Source organism: Trachurus japonicus, chromosome 6, assembly GCF_045865225.1.
Source record: "Trachurus japonicus isolate A0001 chromosome 6, Traja_1.0".
NCBI classification, from domain to species: Eukaryota; Metazoa; Chordata; class Actinopteri; order Carangiformes; family Carangidae; genus Trachurus; species Trachurus japonicus.
In genome coordinates this window covers 25,761,712-25,776,500 of record NC_140912.1, presented here as the reverse complement: position 1 = coordinate 25,776,500, position 14,789 = coordinate 25,761,712, and the positions used below count along the sequence as shown (strand labels likewise).

The 14,789-nt window shown below is 42.3% G+C and overlaps 1 protein-coding gene across 7 annotated transcripts in view; it reads left to right on the top strand.

The window, feature by feature from the left end:
* The window catches only part of mical3a (microtubule associated monooxygenase, calponin and LIM domain containing 3a), a 96,071-nt gene that overhangs the window by 56,342 nt on the left and 24,940 nt on the right, over window positions 1–14,789 (top strand). For 6 of the 7 annotated variants that reach the window (XM_085780011.1, XM_085780008.1, XM_085780012.1 and 3 more), the window contains exons 16-21: window positions 8–184; window positions 8,191–8,377; window positions 9,168–9,262; window positions 9,538–9,631; window positions 12,191–12,386; window positions 13,384–13,715. In XM_085780011.1, coding sequence (XP_085636137.1) covers window positions 8–184; window positions 8,191–8,377; window positions 9,168–9,262; window positions 9,538–9,631; window positions 12,191–12,386; window positions 13,384–13,715 — 1,081 coding nt within the window. Of the gene's footprint in view, window positions 1–7; window positions 185–1,188; window positions 1,291–3,438; window positions 3,550–4,105; window positions 4,169–4,376; window positions 4,494–4,626; window positions 4,732–5,150; window positions 5,265–6,304; window positions 6,398–7,671; window positions 7,780–8,190; window positions 8,378–9,167; window positions 9,263–9,537; window positions 9,632–12,190; window positions 12,387–13,383; window positions 13,716–14,016; window positions 14,110–14,789 lie in introns of all 7 variants that reach the window. The other variant, XM_085780005.1, reaches the window with a different exon arrangement.

Sequence of the window (14,789 nt, the reverse complement as noted above, 5' to 3'; positions counted from 1 at the left end):
CTCGCAGGAGGAGGCATCCAGGACCGGTCGTGACGACAGGCCGTCAGCCCCTGCTATTCTGTCTGAGAGAAAAACGGACTCTGCCGCCGTAGGGAACCACAACAAAGTCAAGGTCATGGCCACGCAGCTACTCGCCAAGTTTGAGGAGAACGCCCCCGCCCAGCACACGGGACTGAAAAGACAGGTATGGAGGAAGTCACGTGGTTTCAATTTGTGGTGGAGAGAGAGAGAGAGACAGAGGGAAGATGAATCAGCAGGGGAGAGATGTTCAGGCTGCGTGGGAGTTCAGGTTACCTTTCTGCAATACTGATCGTGGTTTGTTTTTTTTCCATTTTCACAATGAGTATTTTGATAATAATGCAGATTTCACATCGTTCGACAAGGTCTCCCTCCGCCGGTCTCATGATGGACGAGCCGTAGGCCGGCGTATTAATGAGCCCAGAGCCAGAATGCTAATGTCGGTCAGGCTGGGTATTGTTCCTGAGTCATGTAGGCGGGCCTCACAGTGCTGACTCGGCTCGGAGGTCTCGGGCAAATGGGTTTGCCAAGCGCTGTTTTTTTTTTTTTTTCTTGCTACTGTGGAGCAGCAGAGCAGAGTGGGAGGGGGGATGTGGGCTGTGGAAACACTGGACAGTATTGTGGATTGAGAGAAAGAAAAGACGGCTCGCCACTGTTACAGACTGAGACAACGTCTTGTTACTGTGTGACTTGACATCGCCCATTCTTCCTTTCATGTCAGAATAAAAGCTTTATGACCACCAGGTGACTGTGAAAATAGCTGATTTAGAATATTGTGGGGGGTTTTGTGGGCTGAAAATGTAGCAGATACTTGACTTAAGATATATGAGTCTTCATTTCCTCTCTTTCCATTTATTATTAATGTTTATTTTGCATGACTTTTACTGTGAAGTATCTCTCGCTTCTATTATAAAACATCTCCCAGCATGATCCTCTTATGACTGTCTGTCATTTCCCTCAGTTTTGAACACTTATTTTTCCAACCACATTTGCGTCTGATTCACTTCCTCTTTTTTCCGTCTCTCTCTCTGTGTCTCTCCTCTGCCTCTCTGTCTCCCATCGTGGACCATTTTCATGATGCCTTCCTTCCTTGCATGGTTGGTTGGTTATTCTGGCCCTCTCATTTGCCACGCTCGCTGTCACTCATCTTCCCTCGGGCCACACACAAAGGGGGACTCTCTGCCCAATCTGGATCGCCTTTTGCCCCCTTCCCCGCCCCAAACCCCTGTGAATGAGCCAATGCGCCTGGCCCCAGTCCCAGCATGGAGAAAGGTAAAAGAGTGGAGCCGTGCCACCCTGATCCCCTTAGAGACTAACGGCTAGACTGACTCATCTAACCATATGTCCGTGTGGTGTGTGTCATAGACGGGGAAAAGCTGCTTTAATAATGTTGGTCTGTGCTAGTCTGTTCTCTGTAGCAGGATGTGTAGTGTCAGATTTGGTGGCTTTAACTCTGCTGCTGCTTGGAAACGATGTGTGTTGTGTGGTTAACAAAACTGTGTGAGTGTTTTTATTAACTTCTCGATGGAATAGCTGTGAAGTTTTGTGCATGTTGTGTCTGAGAGAAAGAGAGAAAGAGAGAGAGAGAGACATAAGAATGCAGCACTGTCATGGTCTCTCTCCTCCTTGCTTCTCCTCCTGTCCCGGCTCAGAGGCGCACACAGCAGCAGGAGCAGCTGAGCATTCGCTACAAAGAAATGATCAAGTGTCAGACGCTGCCCAACAGAGGGGAGCAGGTACGGTGGCCTGGTAGTTCCTCCCAACAACTCCTTTCACATCCCCATCCATCCAGTCTAGGTTCATTCTCCTGCAGATGAGATATCAGGATCATTTTCACAGTTTGAGATGCCAGAAAACATCCACTTAGAACAAATAAAACCGTAACAAACAACAAATTCTTGTCAACAGCTGTTAAAAGTAGAAATACAAATATAAGGTTACAAATTCAGTATAAGGAGGAACATGAATCATGTTCCTCCTCCACCACATGGCATATATTGATTCTTGGTCGGTTCGGAGACATATTGTTTTCTAGATGTTATAGTGAAATACAATTAGTCCTCCAAATTAGGACGTCTCTGAACTGACTGTAGAAAAAGTTCATGTCCAAAATGCAAAAAAAAGGAAAAAAAAGTTATAAATAACCAATATACCAGTACCAATATATTCAAAACACAAAATAACATTTGCATAATAATGCACAATCTAGTTAGAAACCCTGTGGAGAAACAAAGCTCTGTTTAAATTCACATTTCTCTCCAAAAAAGTGTATTTTTTTAAGACTTAAAAAATGTGCTGAATCAAAATGAAGTTCTTTGTGCTGCTAGCAGTCAAAATATTTCTTGTAGAAAAAAATAAATCTAAAAGTTGAATATGTATTTTCAAGAAAAACACATCAGAACAGAATTGCTAGTCTTCTTCTATAACATCTACCTCCCTCCTCTTTCATGTTGCATTTGCCCACCACTTTGTTTTGACTCCTGAGCTCCTGTTAGGGTTCCCTCTCGTTTTTCATCCCTCCCTGTGAAAATAGATACATATAAGGTTGCTGTTTTTATTAGCCAACAATCCTCCTCATAGCTGCACAGAAGAAACAAGATCCATCCAGCACCACATTGACTCCTGCAGCCGCAGTAGAGGACCAGATGTAGTCCACTGCCCTCTCTTGTTGACACCCTGCTTTATTGTTTTCCCTCATGAATAACAAGAGTCAGCGCAGTGAAAGTGCCAGAACCAGTTTTCTCCTGCTGATGCTCAGAAAGTTTTTTTTTTTTTTTTGTCTTCTCAGTCGATTAAGCATTCACATCACAGACATTGATTTAAAGCCTCAAACTCTGCTGTTTAAAGGGATTTAATGTGCTGCTGTTCTTAAACGTCCTCCTGCTGCACTTAAAGTCTCTCGGTGCTGAGTAAATTAGATGAAAGTTAGTTGTAAAAGTCTGGAGGTAACTGCTTTAATCCAGAGTGCTTACTCTACGCAAAGTGTCTCTGATTGAGTTTTTAAAAATTTAAAAACAACTTTCTTCTGTAATATTGTAATAAAGTTTCCCTAAACATCAGCTTTAAAGTTTAGAAATTAATTACAGCACCATTTAATTATATTTTCTTTTGTCTCCCCAATGCATTTTATAAAATGTTGTATTGTGCCGTATACACTTTATAGATACTCTTTTCTATCTGTATGGAAATGTGTCGTGCATTGCTAATGGTGCTTCTACTGTGTTGTAAGTGAGTCTAACCAAATGAAGTACAACACTACACTAACCTATTAACCAAACGGTGCACTTAAATTTGATGTTGAGGGTATATGAATAACAAAGAGGAAGAGAATAAACACAAATCTTGCCACTATAGCTCATCATTTTCATCCTCATCCTCATCCTCTTCTGCTCGATCTGCTGTTCCTGTTCATCTCTCAAGGCCAGAAGTGGTGCAGACCAAGTGTCCAGCTCGGGCTCTCGGAGCTGCCCAAAGAAAACCATTCTGCTCCCTTCTTCCTCCTCCACTTCCTCGCTCTCTCTTCACTCAGAGGTGACGCACAGTCTGCTGTATCTGTCTGTTTTCTGTCTTGTCTATCTCTGCCTCAAATCCATGGCGAAACCCATCAAGTGCTGCCCCCCCCCCAGTCCCCTTATATTTACTCCCTTAACTCCCCGTGTTTACCTCCAGAACCCAGTCTTCCTAATCATGTCTGCTGGACCTCAGACTTGACCTCTGCAGTGTGTAGCGCTAATAAAAACAAAACGCTGCAATTCCCAGAGCGAACTTTCAAGAGAGGTCACAGTCTTGTTTTTCTTCGCTGTGAGTGGGTAGTGTGTGTGTGTGTGTGTGTGTCGTTATCAGAGGAGCAGCTTGTTTTAATGCTGAAGGGTATGTCGGTCGGGATGTGTGATGGCTTGTAAATAAATTCACACTCAAGAGACCTTGGCTGATTTTTTAACTTATTGTCAGGCGCTGTCAGGGAGACAATCGAGCTGTTACAAAGACAAGTTGTTGAATGTTGTTTTTAGAGGTCAGACTACATTATGCTGGATGAAAACTAAATTGTTAATACAAACCACCTGTCTGCCCGTTTCTGCCCTTTAAGAATTTACATAAAAGTCCAGAGGAAGAGGAGCTTGAATACTACGAACGGCCTCTGGAGGACGGGGTAGAGTAAACCAGTGATTGCATGGACATCGCTTGTTGTTTGTGGTTGGGTTTATTTCGATGAGATAATGGTTGGTGTTGCTGTGAACAGACATCTGGGGGGAACAAACTGTTCTTTTCCTTGTATAAAACCATGCTATTAAAAGCATTCAGCCACTACATACATACACCCACGCAGCATCAAGTCTCAATAGAGCCGTCCTTGGCAGGAATGGAAACCGTTGCACCTGACGGATCCTGGACCCATTCACATACCCGGTATACAGGAACGGGCTGAGCGCCTGATCTCCAAGTTTAAAGGCAAACCTGACAAGCCGAAGCTGAAGGTGAACACCATGCATGGCTGTTTTTGTTACACACATGGGTTTCTAGTAGTGTTGAGTGTTGTTTTTACTTTTTACTCTGAAGACTAATGCCCTCTTTCAACCATCCCTTTTTTTTTTTTTTTCCTCCGTGGAGCTTAAGAATAAGCCGTCCCGTTTCTTTATAGAGCAGTGGTACTTGTCCCGGGGCCTAACTGGGAACTCTGGTTCACCACTGTCCTCTCCTGACTCTTCCAGAAAGGTTAGGTTTCTGCTGCTGTGTACTAACTCAGTCATCTCCCTCTGTTGTACTGAGGAAATAACCTGCCATGGAGTTTTTTTTTTTTATTTCTGTGAGGTCAGGACAGTCCTCACTTGAGCTTGTTGAGTTTATTTATCTCAAGTGTAGTCTGTTGTTTGGCTAGGTTTTTTTCCTGCTTGATATAGCTACTAACTCTAGGGCATAACAGTTTACCAACTCAGGCTCACGTTGCTACATAAATGAAAGACTGTCAGCTGGAACTATGAAAACAACGACTTAAATACCATATGTGGTCTGTACCACAATGGCAAGCTTTTTGGAAGAGAGAGATTGTTTGTTTTTTGTGGAAACCACTGAAACGACTACATTTTCCTCCTTGAAACATCCTTCTGGTGATTGAACCATCTTTTTCTCTGCAGGAGTCGGCAGGGCCTCTGCATTCTGATGACCAAGTGCCCTTATATGTGCTTAGTATTCAGGAGAGGGCCGAGCAACTTGCCTTTCAGTTTGAAGGCAAGCCAGTTGCACCACAGGTGACATTTCCACCTATTGATATGGATAGATAATTATCAGTTGCACTTTTAAAGACATTGATAAATGCATGCAAGCACTCACTGTTGGCCAACTTTACCTTCTTAGGGGTATTCAGCAAAATCATTCATGTATGCCATTGCCTTGGAATATATTTCTACTGTTTTTGTATTAGGATAAAGTCATGTATGCCTTGGAAAATATTTCTACTCTTTTTGTATTAGCATGAAGTCGTGGAGATGGACAGCATCACAGGAGCTGTAAAACTAAAGGGCAAATGAATGATTTTTGTAGATTTATCAAAGTTTTGTGAATCAGATTTATAGAATCTGACATTAAAACATGACCTACGTCTGGCTAATTCACAAAAATAATAAACCTTCACACTGCAAACTACAAATGTATAGGGTTAGGGTTAGATTTCAGAAGTGCAGCTAGAAAGACAACAACTACTAAACATAAAGTTTTATCTCGGTGTTTCTACTGTCGCTGCCCCTGACTCAGCAATTTAAGTTAACATACAGAGCATCAGATAGAATTATACCTGGTTTCAATAGAAACCCCATGTTAAATTCACGTGAATTTGAGATACATATGACTAAGAAGAAGTAACATAAGTAATATATAGAAGTTACAATGAATTAAAATGAGAAAAAGCAGTGTTGGTATCACTTTGTTACTCAAGAGTCTATGCTAACGTGTTAGTGAAGTACACAACAGCAAATAACACAGCTAATTTTATTGTTTGACTCGAGTTCAGTCAACTTTGTTTGCCACTTGCTCAGATATTGATAGAAACAAACTTTAGAAAGAGAAATATAGAGGTTGTATTGACTAAAAAAAACAGTGTTGGCATACTAAACAATTTATGCTAATTTGTAAGCATTGAAGACAACCCCAGAGGGAATAAGGCTGACCAACAGACAATTTCCTGACAAATGTATCTAGTGAAAAGAGAAAACAACTGGTGTAAAAAACAACAACATTTTAATTTAACTTTACTACACCTCTAACTTCTCTTCTTTCCCCCTCTTTTGTGGAGACTAAGAAAAAACCCTCTCGTTTTTTTATGGAACAATGGCACCTGGCCCGAGCCCAGAGTCCTCCTGGTTCTCCCTCTGACACCTTGAGACAGGTAGTCACGTCACGTCACGTCGCGCCTCGGAGGAATGGAGTGTGGTGGCGACACTAACACACTGCACCTGCATTTGGTCTTTGAAGAAGTCGCATCGTGTCACTTTGTTGATAAAAAAAACACAGCTTAATCCCACCTGAGACCTGCTTTGAAAACCTGGCAGCTTCTTATCTGACACAACTAATGTGCAACCTGTTAACTGTTTACTGTGGTGGTGGTGGTTGTTGTTGTTGTGATGACTATGTGGGTGTGAGTCATCCGCCCCTGTGACTGTGTGACTCCATTCGATATCAATATATTCTTATCTGGAGCGTGCTTGAAGTCAATTATGATTCCCAAAGTTGTTTTGCTAAGGGAGTCGCTGCTGGTAGTTGTTTTAGATTGGAGGAGCAGTTTGGCAGTAAAAAATCTAATCTAGCGTCACTCCCATGTTGACGAGCACAGTTCCAACTGTGGCAGAGTAACAACCCAGCAGTGGGACACGCCAGAGCCTGCTCAAATCTCATTTCAAAGATTTTGTGGCTTAGGTTTGCTCATATCAAATGTGACCTCAATTCTTCTCCTATTGAGGATCAAACAGCTTATTTTGGACTTTTTGGACAGTTTTTAAGCCCAGTTTTAGAGAATAAATTTACAGGATTTGACAATTTAATATGTTGATTGTGATCTAAATTCAGAGGATACACATTTAGCATAGTGCTTTGCTTTCTGGCGTTTTGTTTTGTTAATATTTATTGTTTAATACAGTGCAGTGTGAGTCACTCTGCGTGTGTGTGAATGCATGTGAATGAAAAATGCATGACTGCTTTACACGAGTGTGTAAGCATGAATAATGGTGTCCATCAGCCGTTTATGTTACAGATCTACTTAGTAGCTCTCTTCTTGTCTTTGGAAATACTGAGAATTTACTTCATCTATCAGTACACTAATGCTCCTTGTTGGCAAACGATTGCACAATTGAATTTATGGAATAATTGGTTTGATTGAGGGCAGATGTTTAGAGCTGCTCGGTTTGTAACTACTTAGGTGGATTTGCCAGTACATTTAAACGCTTGATCACTCAAGCATGGGCGCATTGCTTTGTCATGTCTGAACGACCTGTCAGATACTATTGTCTCCTGTGTTGAAACACTTGTTGCTGTTGCTGAATGATTTCCCCACACAAACCCTCATCCATCTGTTTTACATGTTCCTACTTGTTAATCCATCATGTTCTAATATTTGTCCACCTGTCTGTTTTTTTTTTTTTTTAATTCTCCTAATCCTGTTAATAGCGCTATGTAAGGATGTACACAGGGGGCATTGACTCAATGGCTGAGCAGTTAACCAATCAGCTTCAGTCTCAGGAACACCCCAAGCCCTCACCTGAAAAGAGGGATTTGGTAAGCATCTTGTTTCCAGGTGGTAGAAGAAGGCGGCATGTGGCTGCGCAAATCAAAGCCCCATTTGCCGGAGATGTGTTGTTTTTGTTCAGTGACATGTGGTTGATACACCCGATGTGTTAGTTTTCTTTCCCAGTCGAACCCCCGATCCATCTCCCTTTGCCTGTAGAGTGTTTCCTCAACAAGAAACAGCAGTTTTTTGGGTACCCTTGTGTTTGTAGATGATTTGAACAAGATGATGATAAATAACCTTGTGAGTTGCTGTGATGTTGTTATTAGAATATAAAACACCCAAGCATACGTTGTTGTCTGTGCCGATATTGTGGCTCGGTGCTAAATCTCAGATCTACTTGAGCCTCTCTCCTCCATGTTTCCCTCCAGAGACTAAATAAATGCTTTATCTCTCGGCAGGGCTCTCTCAGAAAGGAGTTCCCTGTCAACATCGGAGGCAGCGACGTTTGCTTCTTCTGTCGAAAGCGCGTGTACGTGATGGAGAGGCTGAGCGCGGAGGGAAAGTTCTTCCATCGCAGCTGCTTCAAGTGCGACTACTGTGGCACCACACTACGACTGTCCTCCTACGCCTTTGATGTGGAGGATGGTAAGAAGAAGATAACACCTTTTGATTGTTTTTTCTTCCATCTATATGCCGTCTGTCGAGGAGCTTTTTTTTTTTCTTTTTAAACATCAGACGCAGACAAAATAAATTGAAATTATGTTCAGTTTGATGATCACAACATTAACCAAAACACTTTGAAGAGAGAGAACAAATAAACTGTACCACATTATGCCTTAAAAAACTCTCAAAATATGCAAACTTGGCGCCCCCCAGTGGGAGCATCAAAACAGACATGGTCACCATCCAATACAATGAATGCTGGGAATGAATTGACTTGAAAGTAACACATGAACTGCACATAAGTTCAGCAGGGTAAATGCCATTAGAATAACTTGAACATTTCTATAACCAAATTTAACACATTGCAGCTTTAAAATGTGTAAACTTCACTTTTAAACAAATGACATTAAATGAGATTATATAGTTACACTGGCTGCAGTGCCAAGTCCCATGATTTAATTTTTTTTCTCCCTCTCTGGGAGGTGTCTATTGTGCTGAAGGACAAGCTACACTTTTGTTCAGTGAGACAGAGAAGCTGTTTTCAGGACTGGTCGTGGGACTGAAACCCACTGCTGGTCTGAACTGCTCAGACAAAAGTGAAGTCTTTTTTAATTCTGAATGACAAACCAGACGGGCTGCTTCAACAGATAAAAGCCTATGGGGTGTGTGAGATGACATTTTCAGATTGTGCAGTGTATATGTTTTGTTATGCATTCAGTATGTCTGCTTATTTTCATTCTGTCTGTCTCCCTTTTTTTTTTTTATCCTGCAGGGAAATTTTACTGCAAGCCTCACTACTGCTACCGCCTGTCTGGTTATGCTCAGAGAAAGAGGCCTGCTCCCTCCCCTGCTCCAATCACAACCAAGGTACCTGTTATTGTTTTTTTTACTTATTTAAAATAAGAAATCCTGGTGGAAAACCTGAATCGACTTGGCAGTTAATGCAGAAATTCATTGTGTGGTTTATCTTCAAAATGCAGTGCTTAAGTACATAGGGGAACAAGTGGGAAGCAGTGTAGCATATTGATTAGGAACCTTTTTATCTTTGATATTTTTTTTGCACCTGGATAAGAACATTTGGCACTTTCTTTTCATTTGGCACTGGCCTCACAGTATATCTGTATCTTTTTACCTTTTTGCAGGAGAACCAGGCGCCCCAAACTCCAACGGCGACCGTCGATGCCCCGGGAAGGGCGATGGCAGCGGCAGCGCCTTCGGCCGAGCTCCAGCCCTCAGGTACCCCACTTTCCTCTCTTGCTGCTGTGGCGGTTGCGCCCTGCCGCCTGGCCATGGGCGTGGGAGTCCCGCTGCGTACCCTCCGCCGCACGCTCTCCTGGACCTGCCACCAGGTGGCGCACAACCCCCTAGATTCTCCCTTCCTCTGCACCTACTGCATCTACCTCTTCTGCTGTTTCACCATCAATGTCCTGCTCAACCTTCTCTAGCATGTCCTCCTCTCTTGTCCCTCCTCCCTCCTCCTTATACTTCCTCTTTACTCTGTGCCAGCTAACGTCGGTCAGACTGTACGGATCTGATTGTATTGACTCACTGAGCCTGCGAAGTGTTTGTGTAGATTTTGTGAGTCTTCGTCTCAGTGACTGATTCAATTCCTCAAGATGCAGCATTCGTTTCTGTCCATGTTAGCAGCCAGGTCATGACTTGTGATTGGCCCGAGGCAGTTTAGTTGCTTTGGTGGAATATTTTTGGAAGTGAATGGTGCATCTTAAACTTATATATTTATTTATTTATTTATTTATTTATTTATTTATTTTTACCTTGGCTTGGACATTAAAAAGAGCTGGGCGGACCTCCCTTCTGGTCAGCTCCCCATGCAGGCAGCAGCCCTAACGCTCTTGTTCTGCTTCTCATTCTGGTTTTATTTTGCGCATTGAAGCAGTAATCTGGCAACTTCCTTAACTCCAAATATCAGTTAAAATTCGGCAACACATTCATGTACCTTTTTTTAAGTTGGTTATCTACCTAAACCGGACTTTTTTCCTGCCTGTGTTTTTTAATGAAGAGCCAAGCTTTCCTCTTCTGTGATTGTAACCTCTAGTGGCCTGTGACTGCTCTGTTTGACCTCTACCTCCTCCTGTGTGATGTGTTTCTTTTAGAGCCTGCTTTGTGATGTGTTTCTTTCTCTTTGTAAGCTGTTCTTTTTTTTTTTTTTTTTTTTTTGCATCTACTGTATCCCTCCTACTGAAACTCACCATACTGTGACCAAGTGCCTGTACAGTATCAGTGCTTTTTGTGAGCTTTACCTTTCCCCCCTCCTATCAGAGCAGTTTAAAACTGAGAGCTCTACCGGTGCTTGAATCGGTGCCTGCGATTGGTTCTCTTGTGATTTGTTTCACTCCTCTGCCACACTCTCTCAGCTGCCCTGTTCCTCCCGCATCCCTCAGCCTCTCATCCCTGACAGATTGCCGCTCAGACCTGCGTTTGCTCACTTTAGTGCATTTCTCTGCATTTATCGCTTTGCATACTATAGGCAACTATAATCATATTATATAGAAAGAAGTGGAATGGATTAAGGTAAGGTAACTGGAATTTAAATAAGTCAAGTGTAGGCCTGCTACATCGTGTGGCAAGTGTAGTATTACTTATTGAATAATAGCTTATGACTACCGCAATAATACTACAAACATATGTAACATTTAAATCAGGTAATAACATTTAATAATAATTACTTTAATTACTAAAGGCAACATAGAATAGATTAACTTCATTGTTTTTGTTTAGGTGAAAAATAACATCATGGTATCACTCAAAAGTACAATGTAAATCCTGTGTTTATCAGATAATGCAAAAATAATTTAGCGATTGTACTATTTCCTTGCTATTTGTAATAGTTAAGTAAATTCAGTGATGTTATCAGTAAAAATCTGAATTTAATATAGTATATAAGATAAATACTTTGAAAGTGGAACACTGTGCAAATGGCACAAGTCAGGTCATGGGGTCGCTTTAGCCCTTTAATTGTTATGGAAAGGTAAAACGTAAAACCATCTCAGCATTTCAGGCATTATAAACCACTGCAGCTGTCTGACCACATCCGTTATCCACATACACTTTGTGACAGTATCAAATTTCACACATTCACTGTTACACCTGTTCCTTACTTTTTATTTATTTTTTTTTACATTGGGGTCATTGCTTACAGCAGCTGTAATTGGAGGGAACACTGTAGCTCTGCTGTAATGAGTAGAGAGACGGGAAGTGTAGTTTCAGGTGTTGTTTTTTAACTCATTCCACTCACATTCACAAATTCCCAATTCCTCATTTGAAAGTCACACTTTGTTGATACCAGTTTTAAGATTTGCTTCTCAGGATGGGAAAAAGGCAAGGCACCAACCTTGTACCTATATAACTGTAGTGAAATAGAGATATTTTAGAGTGATAAACTTACTTGTGTTTGTTTTTAATATCTGCTGTAGGAACATAATCTAACGCAATAAATTCAGTTTTAGATCTTAAATCAGTGTGGTTGTCGATTTGTCCTATTAAAAAAAAAAAGGGAGTAAAAAAAAAGTTGTGTTAAAGTGCAACAGTTTCCTATTTGGTTGTGTGATGGATTTGATGCCATTTAAACATCAGAACTCGCATTTAGTTTTCAGTGGATTTGGTTCAGTCTGGTTTAGTTTTACAAAGATGAGTACAGTCAGCAGCTGAGCCATGCCCCTACTCTCAGTCCTGCATGGCATCTGCGCTGCTCCTCTCCTCCGGACGGGTTGCACCTTCCTGATTCCTGCTTGTGTTTTGTGTTTTTCTTTCCTCTGCCCGTCTCCTGCGTCTCAGCACCGGAAGTCAACGGGCTGCAGGAGCCGAGCCTCCCGAAACGACTGCGGGGAACTCCTGAGCGCATCGAGCTGGAGAACTACCGACTGTCCCTGCAGAGGGAGGAGGAGCTGGAGGAGGTGCCCGAGGAGACGCTGGCAGAACACAACCTCAGCAGCGTGCTGGACAAGCCCACGGACGCTGACTTGGGATCCAGGTATGAGCATCATGACGGGATACACAGCCTCTGAACGAAGATCGAAAAAGTAGTTCATTAATCGTTTGGCTCATTTGCCACTGATTTTTTTTCCTAACCTCCAATATGTGAGGATATGCATCCTGACAAACATTAAATAGATAATGTAAACTAATGTAGTTAGTATGTGTGTTGACTCCTTAAAGGGATAGTTCAGCATTTTGACAAATTGGCAAAATTGGCCCATTGCCATAGTAGGTTTGTTACCTTTAATTGTCGGTGCAAGCTATTTTTAGAACAGCGAAGCAGAGCTGCTCAGATCTACGCTACGGAGGCTAATGGGATTTCTTGTTTTCCCTCATCAAACTCATCAAATACACAATCCAACAACTCCAAAACGCTCTGGTGGACAAGTTGTGACCTGCACATTCACCACACTATGAGATAATAACAGAACGTTACCAGACAGAGTTGTTTTCAAGGTAAATTCATGCAAAACCACTGATGCGCTTTCCTGTCGGGGTCAGTTTTTCGGCAAACAGTCTCTGCATTTACCTTGAAAACAACACTGTCTCGTCAAGTCAAGTAATTTTATTTGTTTATTTGCAATCAAATTGCCCAAGTTGGGACAAATAAAATTACTTGACTTGACGTTCCGTTCAAGTCAAGTTGTTGGAGTTGTTGGATTTTGCATTTGATGAGTTTGAAGAAATCCCATTAGCCTCTGTAGCGTAGCTCTGAGCAGCTCACGGCTCTGCTCCGCCGTTCTAAAAATAACTTGCACCGACAATTAAAGGTAACGAACCTACTGCTATGACTATAGGGATTTTGGCAATGGTCCACTGTGCCAAAATGTTGAACTATCCCTTTAACACATCAACTATTGAAGGAACATATAGAAAAAATAATGTATAATGTATACAAATGTATACCTTTCTGAAAAAATGGGAAGATTTTAATCATTTTGAAATACTGTGGGAGTAAACTGAAACATTTGGACTCCCTGTTTTACCAACAGTAGCTCGGAGTCAGACATGGAGGAGGAGGACGAGCAGGAAGATCAGGAGGAGGTGGAGTTGGAGTTGGAGCTGGAGTTGGAGGCGCAGGCGGAGGCGGAGGGGGAGCAGCAGCAGCAGCTTCCCAGTCCCTCGGACCTCGGCGGCGTTCCCTGGAGAGAGGCGGTGGAGCTCCACGCCAAACTGAGGGGCGACCAGGGAGACGAGGGGGAGGGCGAAGCTCGGGCCGACGCAGCCAGCAGAGACGGCGAAGCAGGCGAGGAAGAGGAATACGAAGAGGAGGAGGATGAGGAGGAGGATGAAGAGGAGGAGGAGGAAGAGGAATCAAGCGATGGTAAATTTATTTTTTCCGTTCTTTCTGTGATCTTGGGAGTAAAAAATATAGTGTGTTTCCTTTTTTTTTGTATGTTTACACCCTGTCCAGTCTCCATTTACCTTTATTAGGACAGCTGGTGTGTCGTGTCTCTGTCTCAAACATTGTTCTCCTCGTCCTCTGCTTCTTTCCTCCTTTTCTACCCCCGCCCCCCCCCCCCCTCCCCTTCTTTATCCACCGTGTTTTTCTGTGTGCGCATATATTTGTGTATGCCTTATTATTTTCTTTGCGGGGCATGTCCTCTGTCTCCCCCTGCTGGCAGAGGGGGATTACTGCCCCTGGGATAGAGAGCTCCAGTCAGGCCTTTGGCTGGAGAAGTACCTCACAGATGAAGAGGATGTTGGTACATTTAAAGGTAGCAGCAGAAGTGAAGTGCCTGTGGATGTGTTTGCAGTTTCCTCTTGAGTGTGATGTTTAATCCTGGCTGGTTTGAGTTTCATTTTCAATGATTTCTACGACGAGAGTGTGGCTTTCCTTTCTCTCTCTTTTTTTTTTTCTTTTCTCTCTGTGTGGTTTTAATTTCCTTTGGTTTGTCGGTTGAAGTTTCAAAAGAAAGTGTTTTTTCATTTTATTGTGAGTCCCACTTTAACCTGCTATTTATTACCTCTCTTTTTTTGTTTTTTTTTGTTTATGGCTTTCAAATACTAATCTGATGAACGCCTGCAATTTTTGTGTTTTCCACCCAGGTGCTGCAGCTCTGGTTTGGTATCGAGTGGTAGATCAGTTCTGCTCAACAAATTGTTAATTTCTTTAACCTTGATATTTGAAGCTCACTATTATGGTTTGACTTTTTTTTTGCAGTCTAGTGCATGCAGCCTCCCTCCTCCTCCTCCTCCTTCTCCTGTAATGATTTTTTGTTGCTGCTGTGTATTCTAACTGTCTCTCCTTCATTTTTTTTGTCTTTTCCCTCCTCTCTTCTTCCTCTGTCATTCTCCACTATCCCTGCACAACTGCTCTCATCTATCTTTTTTTCATTGTTCACAAAACTTCATCACAAACCTCCCAAAAAAAACGCAACATTGGCAACGTACGCTG